Source organism: Heterocephalus glaber, unplaced genomic scaffold (assembly GCF_053883595.1).
Source record: "Heterocephalus glaber isolate CG9 unplaced genomic scaffold, H.glaber_assembly_v1.0 deba00000621, whole genome shotgun sequence".
Taxonomy (NCBI): domain Eukaryota; kingdom Metazoa; phylum Chordata; class Mammalia; order Rodentia; family Bathyergidae; genus Heterocephalus; species Heterocephalus glaber.
Window position 1 is genome coordinate 19,191,519 of NW_028258153.1, and position 20,578 is coordinate 19,212,096.

At 40.6% G+C, this 20,578-nt stretch overlaps 1 protein-coding gene across 22 annotated transcripts in view; it reads right to left on the bottom strand.

The window, feature by feature from the left end:
* Nucleotides 1-1,496: 1,496 nt before the first annotated feature.
* Nucleotides 1,497-20,578, bottom strand: part of Pard3b (par-3 family cell polarity regulator beta) — a 1,069,040-nt gene continuing 1,049,958 nt past the window's right edge. For all 22 annotated transcript variants that reach the window (XM_087205812.1, XM_004851169.4, XM_087205807.1 and 19 more), the window contains one exon: nt 1,497-6,165. In XM_087205812.1, the coding sequence (XP_087061938.1) occupies nt 5,808-6,165 (358 nt within the window). In that variant the 3' untranslated portion in view covers nt 1,497-5,807. The remainder of the gene's footprint in view (nt 6,166-20,578) is intronic.

A 20,578-nucleotide genomic window follows, 5' to 3' on the forward strand; every position in this document is an offset into this window, starting at 1 on the left:
CAATTACATAATGAATAAATATGTATTTATTCCAATAAAAATTTATTTACAAAAACTGGTGGCAGGGAGAGATGCCTCAGAAGGCTGTTGAAGAAGCAGGGTGAGACAGAAGTGACAAGAGCTGACTAAGGCATGTCATAGTATCAGGAGCATGGATGTACTTGACAGAATTACTGTGTAAGATTTTGGTCTTCCACGTCATCATATGGGCCTGTGTGGAGCAGCCACAACTGAGAAGTCAAGGATAACTTCCAGGTTTCTGGTTTGCATCAGTAACATGGTGGTACCATTGGCTAGGGTAGAATTATGAGGAAGAAACATCTCAGGAGGTTTGTTTTCAGTTTGGGTATGTAGTGTATAAAAAGACTGTGGGACAAGCCCACCTGGATATCCAGTAGGAAAGTGAAAAGCCTTGAGCTCAGGAAACAGATCTGAGCTAGAGCAATCCGTCTTGAGGTGGGAGATAAACCCTGGGTGTGGGTGAGCTTGCCAGGAATATGTGGAGGGCTGACAGAAGAACCTTCTATAGATGAATGAGAGTGACTCCAGCATGAGAGAGATAGCAGTGGTTGTTATAGTTAGATCTCAAAGGTCTCTCAAACTTCTCATGTGTGTGGAAGGTGATTGGATGATGGGGGTGCTATAGCCGACTTGCTGTTAGGAGGAGGGCCCTGGTTGGAGGTGGACCATTGTGGGCGTGATCTAGAAGGGTATAATGCTTGTCCCAGGCTCCAACCCTCTTTCTCTGCTTCTTGGCTGCCATGATGTGAGCAGCTTTCCTCCACCCAGGCCCTTCCACAATGCCGTTCCTGTCTTGGAGCCAACCAACTACGGACTGAAAATATGAGCCAAAATTATCCTCTTGTCTTTTAAGTTGTGAATGTTGGGTATTTTTGATCCAGTGACCAAGACAATGGTGTTGGATTCTGTCATGGGTACTGTGATAGTATGATTGTATCCCACTTCAGGAAAGGAATATTTTCCCAGCCACTGTGAGTACTTCCTAAAGATGGCCCCAGCTACCAGGCCCCTCTGGGGACAGCCCCAAAGGAAGAAAATTGCCTGATCCTAGATCTGTCCTATAAGGGTAGCCTATATCTACTGGTCAATCCACTGGTATAAAGGCTCAGCTCCCTTGTCTCACCTGGGAAACCTCTGAAGAGCCATTGGTCTCCAGAATTCCCCGTGGGATTGGCTGAAGCCTCTTCTTGGATAGCAGCTCAGCTTCTCTCTGTCCAATCCTGCCTCCTTCCCTTTTTAAAGTATTGAGCTCAAGTGTACTCTCCAGTGAACTCTCCATGTCAGCATGTGCTTCGTAGGGACCCCAACATGCAGCAGAAGTTTCTTCCTCTTGTTCTCTGTCTTGTTGCTGTTTTTGAATGGTTGCTATGGAATTATTTAGTGTTGCTGTTCCCAGCCGAGCAGGCCCAGGCTCATCTCTTCATTCATCAGATCCCCAAACAAGTGGTGGGTGAAACCAAGACTCTGATGTCTCATTGACTGAATAAAACTTTATTTTTAATGCAAAACAAGGAAACTTTATATACTCATATATAACAACATCCAAAATGTTTTCTGTTGTACAAATGAAATTCTTTAAAAGTTTGTAAAGAATTTGCTCTCCAGCCCCATATGCCAAAATATGATTTCATATAATTTAAAGGTATGAACAGAGTTGGTATCATAAAAGCATAGGAAACACTAGAAAAAGTGTTGGTATAAACAACAGGTTTTATGTTCTGATAGTAAACAGCACTTCAGATGGAACAGAATACTTTGCGAGGAGCCCAGTCAGGAGGTGGACTAGAGTCTTTGGGTTGGTTCACTTCCCAAAATGAGCTTAGTAGCTGAGCCTAGCTTCAAAAGCCAGGTCCTGTGTGATTCTATTACTATTTAAGGTCATTAGGGAGAAAGAGTTTCACTTAGAGGTTATTGCTGCATGTGAGATGGGCTTATTTTAGATGTTTTTTCTATTTTTTATTGGAAATGTGACTTTATAAAGACATCTTATGGAGACTGGCCTTTCTAGTCTCATCGTAGAGTTGTTTCCACCTAAGTCACCATGAACTGAGAAGGCAGAGAAATACCACTGTGGCTGTTTCTGAATCCCAGTCCCTCTTGTCTAATTTGCATGAAATCTGGACTCTCTGTTGCTCAAGGACTCTGTAAGCAATATGTTGTCTACCCAATTTAAAATCAGTTGGAAGGCCGCTCATTGTGGATATCAGAGTTTAATGCCCATAGGAATCTGACACACAGAAATTCCTTCACATACAAACACTCCAGAATTGCTTCAATGTTCCTCCAAAGAAAGGGAATGCTGTGGTTACAGGTTAAGGACAATAAGTACTCTTTGTAGGCTCAATCTCTATGCATCCTAGGGATAAGAGAAATGAGCTTTACCCCAAAAGTTATTAGAGGGTACATTTAGTTCAAAAATTTCTTGACTCTTTAGGAGAGATAATAGATCTTGTTTTAATTTTATTTAGTTGGTAGCAAAAATAAAGCTACAGTGATGTCTCATATCTTCTCTATGTGGAAGCAGGCCTGGGGCTTCCTCCACAGTGAGTGAGTGGTTCTCTGGATCCCTATTTTATTCTTGACGGTAAGACCTTTTTCCATGCTATCCAGTGAGGTCAACACATATGTACCTAAAAGTCTAAGAATAATGAGCTTCAGAATATCTCTTTCCATTTTTTTTGCTAGTAAGTCATAATTTAAGTAAATGTTCATGTTTTTGCATTTGCCTTTCACCTACTGATTTGATATTGTGGAGAAACAATATTAAATTAAGAGGGATAGTGCCATAGCCCAATGTTATAATAGGTTAATGAGATGTTTCTTTCTCTTATGGAGGACTGAATTTTCCTGCATATCAAGGTTTTCTGTATCTGTTCTCTTTCATCTTTCTATTCCTGCAAAAAGGGTTCCTTAAAAAAATCTAATGACTTGAGGTCAAACATCATTTTGAGGCCCAAATGACCCAGCTGGGCAGAACCATGTGATGGATTCACCACTCTATTCCGGGGGGCTGCTATAGATCCAAGCTGCAAGGAGACTCTGGAGTTTTCCCAGGCCATACATACACTGGGAACTATTTCCTGCTCATAGGCATCTATTGGTTATAGCCTGGACCTCTAAATGCTCTGAACAACCTGCTCTCCTCAACATTGGGAAAGTGCTCTGTAACCTCTGGGAGGTGACAATTAGAGGGTTAGTACACAGGCATTTATAAAGTTACAGCTCAGCTGTCTTAATTGTTGCTTGGCTTGATAGAGCCTCTGTCACAAATATAATATTAGTTTCTTCAGGGCAGGATCAGATGGAGCATACGTTATACTTCAAACAAGAAAAGAAAACTCATAATCTATTTTTTGTTCACTTTAATAGTACCTTACCTCACTGACTGCCCCTCTGAATTAGCAGTTATTTCATTCACTGTGCATACAACACAAAGCCATGCTCTGGAGGGCCTGGATGCAGGGGGTTTGTGTGCCCAAGGAGGTAGCACTGAAGGTGACCATGGGCATTCTTCCAGCAGGGGCCACTTCTGCAAGATCAGAGTTCACCCCTGGATACCCCTCAAGGGATCTATCCTTAATCCAGAAGGAGCTTTGTGGTGTGGAGATGTCATATAGTCTACAGAAATTTGATATGTTGATGTTTAATGCTTCAAAGCAGGTTATGTTTCCCTCTTCTTATGGTTTTCTTCCTTGAAGTTTATGTAGCATAAGGAAAAGGCAACAGCCAGAATGTTGGCAGGTGAACCCTACACACACTGCATTCCATCTTCAGGTGAGCAGGGCCTAAGATCCTCAATAAACTGCAGATGATTTGAAAGCGTCTGGCTCAAGAGAGATCAGAAAAACCCAAACCAACTTCACAGTGCTCTTTCAGAAGACCACTGAGATTGTCTCTCAAAGTCCAGAAAATAACACTATTTACACCTAAAATCAGCAGTTGCATCACTCTTGGTAACAAAACTCTATTTTAAATTAAGAAAGAAGACTAAACTGGGTCTTTTGGATACTCTATGTATTCAGTATTACAATTTATTAAATCCTGCCAGTTAGAATTCCTACTCTCAGACAAAATATGTCTAAATTGAACTGTAGGCATTTTGGGGGAAGGAATGAAGAGGGGAAGTAGGAATGTGAAAAGGCTTGAAGTATTTTCACAGTTGCTGAGCCATGCAAACTGCTGCTCCCAGGCCTTGTTGTTTCTCAGTCTTTTGCTTGTGTTTTCATTTAGATCAGCCTGTAAGTTTTAGATGTTCTGTTTCCATAGAAAATAACTGAAAAGCTCAAAAGAAATTTGGATGGATTTGTTCTACTCAAGTGTTTTAGAAGCTGGGGTTTCAGTTTTTCCAAGCCGTAAGACCTTCCTTTCTCAGTTGGAGACTTTATCTTTGCCCTGAGTTTTGTTAATGAAATATAGCAGATGGAGACTTATTTAATCTTATGCTTCTTCCCTTTCCTCATCGATCTTTCCAGGACATATTTTTATTTTTCATATTAGTAATCATTGTTTCTGTACACACACACATGCACTCGCATGATCACTCACTTCCATTTACTACATGCTGGTGATCAGTTTCCAAAGGTCACAGTCGGCTCTTCGCTGTCCCCAAGTGCAGATGGGCACTGTTCGGCACTGAGTCCAGAACTGGCAACCCTAGAGCTGTGCCTCCTGTGCAACCTTACCAGTAGGCCTTCTTTCTATCACAAGAACACTTTAATTCTCATGTAGGAGTCTTAAAATATAGGCCTTAATTAAAATAATCATAGGCAAGAGATTTGGGGATGACCCTGGAAGCTGCTGTCTCCAAGCTCTCCCACCTGGGATGTGGGAGGAAGGAAGGTGAGGACCACAGGAGTGTCAAAAACCTTCACCAGATCACTGTGGTCCATGGGATACACTCCTTCTGGGGGCTCTGAGTAGCTCTGCACATTCTCCCAGCACACTAATACTGCATTCATTTTTTTACTGACTTTTGTATCAAAAAAGCAAGGAAACAACTGAAATGTTTACATCAAATGAGTGGAATCAGGAACCTGAGAGAGACTATAAATAAAGAAATACAGTCTTCCTCTGGGTATAAAAAATTTCATGGAAGTCACTAGTTGTGTTTGCTGTTGCTTTTTTCTCAGTGACAAAACTGACTTAGATGCCCAGATCTGCAGGCACTCTACTCTGTCATTCTGCAGGGTTTTAAAATCTGTTTATTTATTTTTGATGGCAGCAAAGTTTTATTGAAGGTGGGAAAAGAGATAGGCTTTGCAGAGTGAGTGTGGGCTAAGTAAAGTAGGAAAAGAAATATGCTTTGCAGTGCAAAGGTGGGCTACCTTGGAAGAGTGACATAGTGGCCCACTCTGCAGTCTTGACAGCTCCACCAAGGAGGCTGCAGCTGAGCCCTGGAATGGCAATACTGCCTAGCAGAGACTGCTCTGCACTGGCAGCTCTATGGCCAGCAGGGACACATGAGCACAGGTTATCTAGCCACCACATGGTTTATCTCCATCTTTAGTTGTTGTTCAGTTGCCACTTTTCCTGGCTTGACCAATTCTGGAGGACTTTCAAGTATCAGGAAGTACTGTATTTTATGATCCCATTCTTCCTCTTCCTTCTGAATCTACCTCCTGTTTCTTCTTTTCCTGATTAGCTATCAAGTCATGCAACCTCAGTGAGAAAAAGCCAGTCTGTACCATGGACAATTCCTAACAAGCAGAAGGCCTTGAGGTGTGGGAAGTGCAAAGTGGTTTTAGACCTCTGCCTTGCTGGGCGAGGGTGGTCTTGGTGATGTTCAGCTATACAGCTGCAGTCATGGGGTTCTTCTGTCGGGGATCCTGGGTTCGGTAGGGGTGGCGGTCGGGGCTGCCCCCTCGGGGCCCTGCTCTGCCCATTTCTTGGTAGGCTAGCACTCTTTGGTGCTGAGGAGGAGAAGGTGGAACATCATGTCGGAAGGGTCCTTTGTGGTGGGGGACTGCTGGGGGTGAGTAGTACTGAGGATACCGGAGGTCTGTCAGCCTCAGATCCGGGGGGCAGGCATAGCCCCCTTTGGGAGGGTGTACAGGATGAGCCCCTGGGTAATATGGAAGCTCCCTTTCCTTGTAGAGCCCTCGAGGCGCTGATGTCAGATAGTCCAGAGGGTCTGCTGGTCCTCCCCTGGAAAGAGAAGAGACACATGTCAGCAGTTACTGTGCCACTGGCTCTCTAGCTAAAGACCAAGTTCCTCAGCCTCTCCTGCAGTTGGCTGTGGTTGCAGAACAGGCCTGGCCAGTGGGATGTGAGTAGAAGTGATGTGTGCCCTTAAAGATAAGAGGGAACCTTCTACCCTTCTCTCTTTCTTTTTGGCCGCTGGAGCAGCCATGCTCCACCTGAAGGTGAAAACTATGGGCTGAAGAAGAAAGAATGTGGGAGCCTGAGTCCTCAGCTCCATGAGGCCACCATGTCCGCAAGTACTGCTTACACTCAGATTGGTATGTGTGAGAGAAACACTTCTTGATTATACCCTCTTATGCTGGCCTGTATTATAGTAGCTGAACGAGTTCCCCTAATGAGGCAATGAGTTTGCTTCTCTTAAGCCTGGGTCCATTAGATCCCCATTCCTTCTTAGTCTCTATGAAGCTTGTCATAGATACAGTTTCAGAAATGTAGAGGTCACTTGGAGTCGCAAAGTCCCTGTGTGCTGTATGTGGTTTCCTCCCAGACCTGGGAGTAGCTCATTGAGTGGGCTGTGGCCTAATTCTGTTTGGCTGCTGTCACACTGCTGTGAGGATTAGTTATCCTCCTCTCTACAGTCTCTAGAAAAAGTCCCAGCCTAGGGCTGGCAATTACACCCCTAGAACTCTGATGTAATGATTTATACCACAAGTCGAGAAGCATCACCAGGCCAGTAGCAGAGTGGGAAAAACCAAAACAGCTGCACACTGCCTTGTGTAATGGACAGGGTAAGAATAAACACTAACAGGAAGTGACCCCATCTGGATTTTTCTACTGAAGACAACAAGCATCTTCTGATCTGTTTGCAATAGCAGAAGCAATGTGTCTCTAGACAGTGTGCAGATGATGCATCTCGTTTAGCCTGGGGTTAAATACATAACTTCTGTTTGCAGCTCTCAAAACCCCATAGACCTTCTGTGTACATATTTACCACCACCATTCACAATCAAGTGTCTGGATCCTTCCACTTGGTCCCTACCCCCATACCCTTTGATTTTTTTAAAAAAAGAACAACAGCAACAATAATAGTTAATGAAAAGCTCTCTAATGTCAGAGTAAAAACTGCTAGGTCACTTGAAAGAAATGACAAGGTTGTATGAATACAGCGTCTGGGGTTAATCAGGCACTGTCAATGAGGGTCAAAATCACCCTGTAATATGCAGAGCTGGATGTTAAATCAACTCTCCACATTCACCCAATCAATGGAGATTTGACAAGCTTGAGCTGGGGTGTCTGTGGCAGGCAGCCTGCGAACTGATCCATAAGGATGAACAATAGAATTCACCCACTACTCTTTTTTTGTGTCTTAATTTGGCTATGTGTAATAATGAAAGATAGATCCTCAAGCTTGGGGTGATTTAGTTAGTGAGAGTTTTCAGATAAAAAAATTAAATTGTTTGTGCACAAGTTATTATAGCATCAGCTGCTATTAGTCAGCACAATTTGCTTTGCTCTCTTTTAAATTGCCCATGACAAATAGAGCACAAATATATTGTCTGTCACTGCAGCCCTGGCAAATAAAGAATACAGTTTTCACCTTCCCTTTTCTTGGGAATTTTACTTTTGATTTAGAAAATTTCCAGCACTCATCGTGTCTTTTAGGGTAAGAATTTTTACCCCTCCCCAACACCACTATGCTCATTTCTATTTCCTTTTGGCTCATGTTGGAGATTTCACAAACACTTTAAAAAAAAAATCCTTAACGTGTGCTTTCTCTCAAAATCTACTGAAAATATTTCTGTACAAAATTAAACATGTGGTTTTTCTGCACTCGTTTTAACCCCTTAGGATAAATCACTGACATTTGGAACATACAAACATTATCTGCCTTAAAATGAACACACAGCCAACTCTCCCTCTGGACTCTCTTAGCATGAATGTTTCCTGTTTAAAAGGGGAAGAGAGAAAGGAGGAATTCCAGGCCTTGGACTTTTAGGGTCCTGTTCTCTCTCTAGAGATTTCTCTCTTTTAAAACAGAACATTATAAAAGACAGGCATGCCTTTTTTCTTTTTAATTTTTGGAGAGACAATCCAGATCAAGTGGTGACAGGAGGGGCAGAAGCTACCCTGAGGAACTCTGTGACCACACAGCCCATACACACGGAGGACGGTGGCTATCTTGTCTCACACACCTCGTCCTCCTACAAATCCAGCTCTCACTGTAAGGAGGAAGGAGGGAGGTTTTCCCGTGGGCAGACAGGGTGACCTCAAGAGGGCTCTGTGGTCCCAGATGGCTTCTTCTGAGGGAAGATTTTAGGTCTGAGAACTTGCTTATGTGTGGCAGAAACTCAGAGAGGTTGCTGCTCTTTGTCAAGAAATGAGGCCGTAGAAGTCATCTATTTCTGTAGAATTCATTGTAACAGTTATAATTTTTAAATTTTTCAGAGAGAAGAACAAGTCTATATGAATGCTGTTTAAAGTTCAGAGTTTTATAAGATTTTTTTTCCTTTGGAGGGTAGTATATTGCTGTTGTTTATAATAACTTGTTTTTCAAAACAGCATTTCCTACAAACTTTTGTCAGAACAACTTCCTAGTTCTTGTGGATATTTTGTGCATGTATGGTGTGTGTGTCTGCACACACATTCACATATGCATATTTAAAAGAACAACTTTTAAACAGAAAAAAGAAATCCCCTTCATTAACTACAGCCCTTTATTTTATTTCTGAGAAGACTCATTTCTAGAAGTCAGAAGATTTCAGATTTTGCTTGGAAAATTCCTAGGAAATGTCCCAGGCATATAGTTTTTTTTATCCCCAGGATGTGAACAGTAATGAAAGTGAACCATTAAGCCTGAGCATGACAAAGTAGTAAATTATTCACATATAAAGAAACAAGAAAGATCACTTTCTTTACATGAGGTTCTCCTCTTTTTACCAACTTAGATGTCAGTGTTTTCCATGAAGCACAAAAGAAGCTGGAAATCATAGGCTAAGCTGGCCAGACAGCCACACCTCTTGGTACTGACATCTTTGTTTTTTGGAAGGATGGAAGATGTGCTCTTATGTTTGCTGAGACACTCTTGTCTGTGGAAAGGGCTTAGTATCTGGAGGACAGAATGACTGGTAAATCTTTCTCCAGGGACAAAGTGGCTGCACTCTCTGGAGAGGAGGAAGAGGCATGAGCACTGCTGAATCCTTTCATTTCTGCACCACCATCTTCATCATCAACTGCAAAGAAAATCTTTGGTCTGTGCTCGCTGCAGCCAGTCATTCCCACCTCAGGTGTCCTTCACCCAGTCTTGTGCTACTTACATGCTTGCTTGGAGCAGGGGCATGGGAAGGAATGTACTGTCTCATGCATCTAGTAACCTCTCCTGGGGTTCAGTGCAGGGGTTTGCATCCCATATGTGTTTCACAAATATAGGCTGAGTTTGCTCAAGAAAAAAGCCACAAACACACACATCAACCCTAGAGGGTGAAATGTGGGTGAGGCCAGAGATGAGGAGAGAAATAAAAGGAGGAAGTGGATTCATTGAGAGCTGGAGATTGACAATGGTTGAAGTAGGACAGATTGTTAATTTTTGCAGAAGAAAGGAGGTATGGGGAAATGGTGGCTGAGTAAATGCGTGGATTGAGTCCAACACTGAAAGACTGTAAACTTTCTACTAGAGTAGAAGTTACTTGTCTTGTTCATCAAAAACAAGATTATATTGTCTTATATTGAGGCCATCCTCTTAAGTGAAATAAATAGGACACACATGTGTAAATACCGAATAGATTCTCTTGTGAGAAACTGAAAGTGTAAATAAGGGTTAAAATGATTAAAATGAATAATTGATAATTTGAAATAGGAAGAAAAGGTCAAAAGGGGTAGGGGAAGTGGGAGGGGAAGGGGAAAGAAAAAATTATGAGAAAAGGAAAAAATGGAAACAAAGTCTTTGTAAATAGGGATGGGTGGAGGGGTGAAAGGAGCACAGGGAATGGGGAAAAAATAAGAACCAAGATACATCATGTACAGGTACAAGCACCCAATGATAAATGTAAACATATTGTATACCTAAAATGTACCAATAAAAGAATTTAAGCAAAAAAAAAAAAAGATTATATTGTCTTATCTCTGTTGCTTTGCAGAGTACTTGAAACATAGTAGGTGCTCAATAAATTTTTCATTAGAACTGAATTGCCTTGATTTATCAGGGAGGTCAGTATGTCCAACGATGCTTGGAGAATTGAGAGTTATCTTGACTTAAAATTAACTATACTGTCCCACTGCTCCTGGCCCAGAGGAAGGGGCTTCTGGGCCACCATCCCTCCTGCCACTCCGGTCCCAGAGGTAGGGGCTTCTGAGCCACCATCCCACTGCTCCTGGTCCAGAGGAAGGGGCTTCCCAGCCACCATCCCTCCTGCTGCTCCGAGCCCAGAGGAAAGGGCTTTTGGGCCACCATCCCTACCACTGCTCCCAGCCCCTGTCCCACCTCTCCCAGCTCAGAGGAGGTAATCCATGCAGGCACCAACAGATCCCCCCACAGTCGAAATGAGAAAACACATAAATAAGTCTCAAAACCAGACTTCCAGATCACCTACAGCAACCCCAAAGGGAAATGAGATGGAAAACTCTGATACTCAACCACCTGGACCCACTGAACTGGCAACAAAAGGGAATCTGGAAAAAATGAAACCAGAACTAATTTCTCAGATAACAGGAGAAATTGTGCTCCTAGTGCAAGACATGATTAATAAATCTAGAGAGGAGCTCAGGAACATGATGGAATCCCAACATAGGAATCAAATGGAATCCATAAAACAGATGCAAATAGATTTCCAGGAGATGAAAAACTCCATTGAAAGTCTACACAGCAGCATGAGCCAATGTGAGGACAGAATTTCAGATATAGAAGATAAGATTGCAATACATTTCAGTTATAACCATCAACGTTAGTGGTCTCAATTCACCAATCAAAAGAAATAGACTGGGAGAATGGGTCAAGAAGCAAAATCCAACAGTATGCTGCATACAAGAAACACACTTAATTCAAAAGGAAACTCATAGACTGAAAGGTAAATGATGCAAAGAAGAATAACATAAGACGGATTGGAGTCAATGAAGAAACAGGAGAGAGTGGAGATGACATAAAAAAACTCTTCACAGAAATAATGGCAGAAAACTTCCCAAGCAGGGGAAAAAACTTGACATACACATAAATGAGGCATATAGGACTCCAAATAGCCTTGATCAAAAAAAATCTACACATAGGCATATAATTGTTAAGATTCCAGAAACTCAACAGAAGAACAAAGTTCTACAAGCAGTTAGAGAAAAGAAACAAATCACATACAAAGGAAAGCCCATCAGAATCACAGCAGACTTTTCAACACAAACCATCAAGGCAAGAAGACCTTGGAATGACAGATTCCAAGCCCTAAAAGAAAACAGCCTCCAACACAGATTGATGTACCCTGCAAAACTATCTTTCAAAATGGATGGAGAAATAAGATACTTTCATGACAAAGAGCACCTTAGGAACTTCGTGAATACCAAACCAGCACTCCAAAGAATTTTACACAATATCCTAGGAACAGACATTGAGGATCACAACCCCAGGAAGCAAAGCAGAATGAACCCATCTGGCATGACAAGAAATTAAATGTAAAGGGGAAGAACCCAACAAAAAGAAAAAGTCATGGCAATGACAAGTGAATACGTTTCAGTTATAACCATCAACGTTAATGGTCTCAATTCACCAATCAAAAGAAATAGACTGGCAGAATGGGTCAAGAAGCAAAATCCAACAATATGTTGCATACAAGAAACACACTTAATTCAAAAGGAAACTCATAGACTGAAAGTTAAAGGGTGGAAAACAATACTCCATGCGATGGGAACCTGAAAAAAAGCAGGAGTAGCTATCCTCTTTGCAGATCAAGTAGATTTCAAACCAACACTGATTAAGAGAGACGAAGAAGGACACTACATCCTTGTAAAGGGAAGAATCCAAGAGGAAGAGATGACAATCATAAATATCTATGCACCAAACACTAGTGTACCCAACTATATAAAACAAATGCTAACGGACATGAAAAGTCATATATGCATTAAGACAATTGTAGTGCGGGACCTCAACACCCCACTGTCACAAATAGAGAGATCAACCGGACAAAAAATAAGTACTGAAATACTAGAACTCAATCAAACTCTTGAACAAATGAACTTAACAGATGTTTACAGAGTCTTCCACCCCACAAAATCAGAATACACATTCTTCTCAGCTGCACATGGGTCATTCTCCAAAATGGACCACATACTCACACATAGAACATGTTTAAGTAAGTGCAAAGGAATTGAAGTCATCCTCTGTATATTATCAGACCATAGTGCGATGAAATTGGAGATCCATAGCAAAAGAAACTTGAAAAATTTCATAAAGACATGGAAATTGAACAACACACTTCTGAACAACCAATGGGTCACAGAGGAAATTAAAGAAGAAATCAGACAGTTCCTTCAATTAAATGACAATGACAATACAACGTATCGGAATCTATGGGACACAATGAAAGCAGTCTTACGAGGGAAATTCATAGCAGTGAATATGCATATTAGGAAAACAGAGAGAGCCCAATTAAACAACCTGATGCTGAACTTCAAGCTTCTAGAAAAAGAAGAGCAGGACAACCCCAAAGCTCATACAAGGGAGGAAATTATAAAGATCAGAGGAGAACTCAATGCAATGGAGACTAAGAGAATGATACAAAAAATCAGTGAAGCCAAGAGTTGGTTCTTCAAAAGAATAAACAAAATTGACAAACTCTTAGCCAACCTTATCAGAAAAAGGAAAGAAAAGGTCCAAATCCATGCAATGAGGAATGAAAAGGGTGAAATGACACAGACCCAGCAGAAATCCAGAGGATCATCAATACCTACTTCCAGAACCTATACGCCAATAAGATGGACAACACAGAAGAAATGGACAGATTCCTAGATACATATGAATTACCAAAGTTGAATGAAGAAGACCTAAAAATTCTGAACAACCCAATATCAACCAATGAAATTCAAAAGGTAATTAAAAACTTATCAATTAAGAAAAGCCCAGGCCATGATGGCTTCACTGCTGAATTCTACAAGACATTTAGAGAGGAACTGCTGCCACTACTGTTTAAACTCTTCAATGAAATTGAAAGGGAAGCAATACTCCCAAATTTATTCCTGGAAGCAAGCATCACCTTGATCCCCAAAGCAGAGAAAGACCCAACCAAAAAGGAGAACTGTAGGCCAATCTCACTAATGAACACAGATGCAAAAATCCTTAATAAGATACTAGCAAACAGAATACAGAAGATCATCAAGAACATCATACACCCTGACCTAGTGAGATTCATCCCAGGGATGCAGGGATGGTTCAACATACACAAATCAATCAATGTAATACACTATATCAATAGAGCCAAGGACAAAAACATATGATTATCTCCATAGATGCAGAAAAAGCATTTGACAAAATCCAACATGCATTTATGATAAAAACCCAACAAAAAATTGGAATAGATGGTTTCTACCTCAAACTGATAAAAGCCATCTATGAAAACCCAACAGCCAATACCATACTAAATGGTCAAAAACTGAAATCCTTCACACTAAAATCAGGAACAAGACAAGGATGTCCACTATTACCTCTCTTGTTCAATATAGTTTTGGAAACATTAGCCACAGCAATTAGACAAGAGAAAGAAATAAAAGGAATAAAGATAGGAAATGAAGAAGTCAAATTGTCATTTTTACAGATGACATGATACTCTATATAGAAGACCCCAAGAACTCCATTAAAAGTCTTCTAGACTTAATAACCAAATTCAGTCAAGTAGCTGGTTACAAGGCCAACACACAAAAATCAATTGCTTTTCTCTACATGAATGACAGACTCAGAGAGAGAAATAGGGCAAATAATTCCTTTCACAATAGCATCCAAAAACCTGAAATACCTAGGAATCAACCTAATGAAAGAAATCAAAGACCTCTTCCTTGAAAAGTATGGCACTCTGAAAAGAGAGATTGAAGATGATATCAGAAAATGGACAGACATCCCCTGCTCCTGGGTAGGAAGGATTAATATAGTGAAAATGGCCATACTTCCAAAACTGTTATATAGATTTAATGCAATTCCAGTTGAGATCCCAGCAGCATACTTCATGGACCTTGAGAAAACAATCCAAAAATTCATTTGGATCAAGAAGAGACCCAGAATAGCAAAAGCAATTCTAGGTAACACAGACATGACAGGGGGTATCACAATCCCCAACCTGCAACTATACTACAAAGCTACTGTGATAAAAACAGCATGGTACTGGCAAAGAAACCGACCCGAGGACCAGTGGAACAGATGAGAAGATGCAGAAACAACACCAGACACACTCAGCCATCTCATGTTTGATAAAGGAGCCAAACACCCTCAGTGGAGGAAAGATAGCCTCTTTAATAAATGGTGCTGGAAAAATTGGGCTTCAACTTGCCAAAGATTAAAACTAGACCTATATCTCTCACCATGCACTAAACTAAAATCAAAATGGATTAAAGATCTAAATATTAAAATAGAAACTCTGAAACAGTTGGAACAGAGGTTAGGTAAGAACTCTTGAAGACATCGGTGTAGGAAAAGATTTTATGAACAAAACCTCAGTTGCCCGTGAGCTAGCACAAACAATCAACAAGTGGGATCTCTTCTTATTAAAAAGCTTCTTCACAGCAAGAGAAACCACGAGCAGTGTGAAGAGACAACCCACAATGTGCGAAAAAATCTTCACCTGCTCTTCCTCAGACAAAGGTCTACTATCTCAAATCTATAAAGAACTGAAAAAGATCAGACCTCCCAAATTCAAAGACCCAATCCGAAAATGGGCATCTGAAATGAACAGACATTTCTCAGACAAAGAAGTAGAAATAGCAAATAAATACATGAAAAAATGTTCAACATCATTGGTCATTCGAGAGATGCAAAGGAAAACAACGCTGAGATTCCACCTCACTCCAGAAAGAATGGCTGCTATCATGAAATCAACCAATAACAAATGCTGGCAGGGCTGTGGGGAAAGAGGAACCCTGCTCCACTGCTGGTGGGAGTGTAGACTGGTGCAAGCACTCTGGAAATCAGTATGGTTTCCTCAAAGAACTAGGACTGGAAGTTCCATTTGACCCCACTATTCCACTGCTGGGGATCTTCCCCAAAGAATTAAAAGAATCATACCACAGTGATATATGTGCTCCCATGTTCATAGCAGCACAGTTTGTGATAGCTAAAACTTGGAACAGCCCAAATGCTCATCAACTGGAGACTGGATAAAGAAAATGTGGTTTTTTAAAATAAAATGGAGTACTACTCAGCCATAAAAAATGAGAAATTAGAGACATTTATAGCTAAGTGGATGCACATTGAGGCAATACTCTTAAGTGAAATAAATAGGACACACATGTATAAATACCAAATAGTTTCTCTGGTGTGAGAAACTGAAAGTGTAAATAAGGATTAAAATGTATAATAGGTAATGTGAAATAGAAAGAAAAGGGGCAAAGGGGAAGAAAGTGGGAGGGCTAGGGGAAAGGATAGAAGGGAATGGGATTAATATGAGAAAATGGAAAAATAGGAACAAAATCTTTGTAAATAGGGAGGACTGGAGGGGTTGAAGGGAGGGCTGGGCAACGGTGAAAAATAAGAATCAAGAGAGATTATGTAAAAGTGCAAATTTCCAAAGATGAATGTCATTATATTGTATACCTAAAATGTACCATTGATTAGAATGAATAATTGATAATGCAAAATAGGAAGAAAAGGTCCAAAGGGGTAGGGGTATTGGGAGGGGCAGGGGAAAGGAAAGAAGGGAAAGGAAAAATGATGAGAAATGGAAAAAATGGAAATAAAGTGTTTGTAAATAGGGAAGGGTGGAGGGGGTGAAGGGAGGGCTAGGAATGGGGAAAAAATAAGAACCAAGATGCATTATGTAAAGGTACAATTCCCAGTGAGAAATGTAATTGTGTTGTATACCTATAATGTACCAATAAAAGAATTTAATAAAAAAAATTAACTATAAACTGGGCTTACTAAGTGCAGCCTTGGTACATTTATTCACTAATCAGTTGAGGAATTTTTTAATATTCTTGTAAGGAATTTTCTTTGCTTCTGTCATAAGCACAGTAATCTAGCACCATTTGTGTATGTGTTTCCAGAGAATGGTATAGGTCTTCACATAAAGGATGTTAGGGAAACACTGTCAATCTCAGATGTGGTTGCTGACATAGTTTAAAGCACCAAGCTTGAGGGTTGATGATAGGAAACCACAGGTGGAGGTGATGTCCAGTTCCCCTAGCCCCAGTATCAACCCACCTCTTCTCTATGAGAATACCAATGATGGATGGTTTTCATATGGATGGATGGCTTTCATATATGGGCTTTTCATAGCCCCTCGTGTCCAGGAGAAGTAGAAACTAGGATTATGTAAACTTTTCTATCGTCTTCTGTAATTCAGTGCTCTTTCCTCCCAACTAAGAAAGAACAAGGGAATTCATGAGAGGAGGAAAACTTGAGTCTGCCATAATTTATAACCTTTAGTTCTTCAAGTATCACTGACAAATCTTTGCAAGACAGGTTATCATGATCATCTACTTATCTCAAGGCTGAGTTTAAGAACCACGGCTGTATCTTATCTAATGATCTCCATTTAGGAGAAAGGATAGATGAAGCTAAAAAGTTGAAGAGGGGTGTTTTAGCTAGATGTCTCCTCAAAGGCTCATGTGTGGGGCTTTGGGAGGTGATTGGGTCATGGATATGTGATGCTCATCACTGAGTCCCCTGACAGGTTAATAGGTGGATATGATGTTGGGAGGTGAAACCTGGTAGGAAGAAGTGGTCACTGTGGGTGTAGCCCAAAGGGTATTGTATTAGTTATTTTTCTCTTGTTGCTGAGACAAAATACCTGACACCCAAAATGGGGAAAGGCTTATTTGGCTTACAGTCCCTAAGAGGTTTTAGTCCATAATTGGCTGGCTCCAAGGCAGAGTGGCAGAGGGGCAACAGCTCATGGCAGCAGAAGCAGCAAAAGCAACAAAGGGCCTTAACAGTGTCTTTCTGCTCCTTTTATTTTATTCAGACTAACAGGATTGGGGTGGTGCCAAACCAATCACTCATGTGTAATGGTTTAGTAATCATATGCCCTTAATCCTAGCATCACACACTCTAGATTCATCCACCTTAGAAAAAGCCCCACCTATGACTGCATGAGGCTTTAGGGGGACATCAAGACACAAACCATAACAGGTATGTATTTCTCCTTCTCCCTTAATCACCTTCTGCTTCTTGCATGCCATGCCATGAGCAGTTCTCTCTCCTCTGCGATGTCTCTTTGCAATGCTGCCCTGCCCTGGAGCCGGCTGACTATGGACCAAAATCTCTACAAACCGTGAACCAAAATAAACTCCTCCTCCTTTAACTTGTGGCTGTTCGGTATTTTGTTCCATTAATGAGAAAGTAACTAGGACAAGCAGAGAAAATAACTAAGACATACAAAAGTTTGCTTTGAGAAGGTAAAGTTTTGAGAAGTTTAGCAGTAAAGAAATATGTTTGCAATAGAAATTATGAATACAGTAAAGAGTTTATGATCAAAGGTGAGAATGTATAGCTTAGGCATTAAGCATTGAATTTTTCAGTTATGGAAAAGTTTCCAAAGGGCAAAATCTTGTACCTCTTATTTTCTGTAAAGTGCCATGTGTGCTCTTAGCAGCCAAAACAAAGATAATTTTTTAACTTCCAAGGTTGTCTTTATGGCTTTCCTTTTTTGGTAATAAACAACTGTGATGAAATTTGGGGTTGGAGTGGGAGGACATAAGGAGATGTGAGAGTTCTGGTGCCAAATTGGCAGGGAGTGGACAGTGGTAAAACCATACTTCAAGCAGAGAACTTAGTGGCTGAGCTATTGTAGGTGTTTTTTCTCTGGTATTTCTACAATACTGCAAAGTTAAAAAAAAAAAAGATCAGTGCAAACTGAGAGACTCATAAGCATTTGAACCGCCCCTGCTCTGTAGACAGAGATGCTTTGAATCTGTGTTTGGAATTCCTTCAGGGTCAGACTTCCAGTTACCAGACCTTCATTGTTGGTCCAGGCATGAATGTGGTCAGCCAGGATTAGCAGAGCCCTCTGCAATGTATATAACATAGCTTCAATTTTGGTACATTTTTACAAAATCATAAAATATAATGATCATTTGATGGCCTGTTATAGAAATGATTATGGAAAATATCCCACTTTCATCACTCACATTTCCCATTTTGTTTTGAGGAGAGGGCCTTGGTCTTCACAAAGAACTAGAAGGGAAGGGGATGTGGTCATAGGTGCTTTGAGACCTTACTAACAACGAGGAAATGTTTGCAAAGAAAATGAAGCAGAAAGACATTTTTAAGATAAATATAAGTTTGACCCCCCATGACCCCCAAATAATTGAGAGGTGAGAGGCTTCTAAAGTGGGTGCAGAGGACAATCAGAAAGGACACACTTGAGCACATATGTAAAGAAGGAAATATTGTGGGAATCAAAAGATTCCTGAGTGGATCCTTAGTGAATGTGAAAGAGTCATGAAATCCATTTCAGTGATACCATTAGGGAGTCACCCTATGGTCTTTTTAACTACAGAAGAGATTTTATTTAAAGCAAATAGAACCCAGTGGCAGAAATCATCATAAATATCATAGGTCACTTAAATCATCTCTTTTTCTATTGTAACAGTGGTTGTGGGATTTCAATATCTAAACACTGTGGGTTTCCTCTGATTGTCATGCAAAAGATGATAATTTATTTCCAAGGGTAGAATTAGGGGGACAACAGGTTAGACAGTGTGGGGTCCTAAAGGCTGCTTCCCCTGCCCCTTAGGAAAAGCACTACACAGTTCCTGCACAAGGCTGACTGAAGACATGACATCGTAGAGGTGAAATATGTGGTTCCTGAAGGCTTTTTGTCCCTGATTTATTTTAGATTTTACACACACACACACACACACACACACACACACACACACACAATATGTTATAACTTGTGTCTAGATGTCTCCCCAAAGCCTCATGTGGTCATAGGTAGGGCTATTTGGAGGGGGCTGGATCTGATGCTGGGATCAAGGATGTGACTCTGGGATTAATTCATGGTGCAATGCTAGGATTAAGGGTGCTCTACCCTGGGTGTGAGCACTACCCACCCTCAGGGTCTGTAGCCTGGATAGAATATAAGGGATAGAAAGAGTGCTGCTATTGTTGCTGCTTGCTGCTTTTTCTGCCTTCTGCCTGCCATAACTGTTTCTCTTCTGCCATGCCACCTTGCTTTGGAGCCAGCCAATTATAAACTGAAACCTCTACAAATGGTGAGCTATAATAAACCTTTCCTCCTTTAACTCTGGAAGTCAGGTATTTTGTCTCAGCAATGAAAAAAGTTAACTAAGACATACACACAAATACATATAATTTTTAGATAAGTATATATCACTGACAATCTTTACTCTTTGCCCCTCCCATTAATTTTTAAATTAACATAAATAAAATAAATCATGTGCCACTGCTTTTATTTCCCTAATGATTTTGATACAAATTACTGACAATCACTAGGTCATTAGAATCACTTCTCACCAAGGGTAAGGAGTGCAAAGTATTTCCACCTTTGCATGTGTGGCTGGGAAGGAAGGGTTTCCATGTCATGATTTCATTAGGGCACAGGTACATCCTGGTAGTGCCAACATATTACTCTGAAATTCAGATGTAGAAATGTAAGCATTGGGAAGAGTGCCACTATACTTGATGTGCTCAGTAATAAGTTTTTTAAATGTTGGATTTAGAATTGCAAAGATTCAAAGCAAGCTGAGCATGGTAGCTCTTTCCTGATTGCCTACAACAAACTAAGCATTTTCTCAATGTTATTTACTCCTCATATGAGGTGGGACCAAAAAATAGGATGAGTTTAAATAAAAAATTATTATAGTAAAAAAAATTGCCATTAATCCCCCTCAAAACACTCCCCTGCACTTCAAACACACTTTTCCTGCCACTTTCTGAAGCAGTTATGGAAGTCTTTTAGCAAGTATCTTTAGTTGCATGTTGTGGCTACCTTGATGTCCCGAATTGATTTAAAATGTTTACTTCTCATGGTCATTTTGACTTTGGGGAAGAGCCTGAAGTCACAAGGTGCCACTTGAGTGAATAAAGTGGATGAAGACATACCATGATGTTTTATGAGTCTGTCTTTCTATTGGATGGTACTAGGCAGCAGCATTCATCATATCTGAAATTCTTGATCATACCTTGTAAAGATACTCATGATCCAAAACTGCTTTAGAAAGTGTCAAGAATGATGGGATAAGTGTGTTTTAAGCAAGGTGAATTATTTTCAGAGGG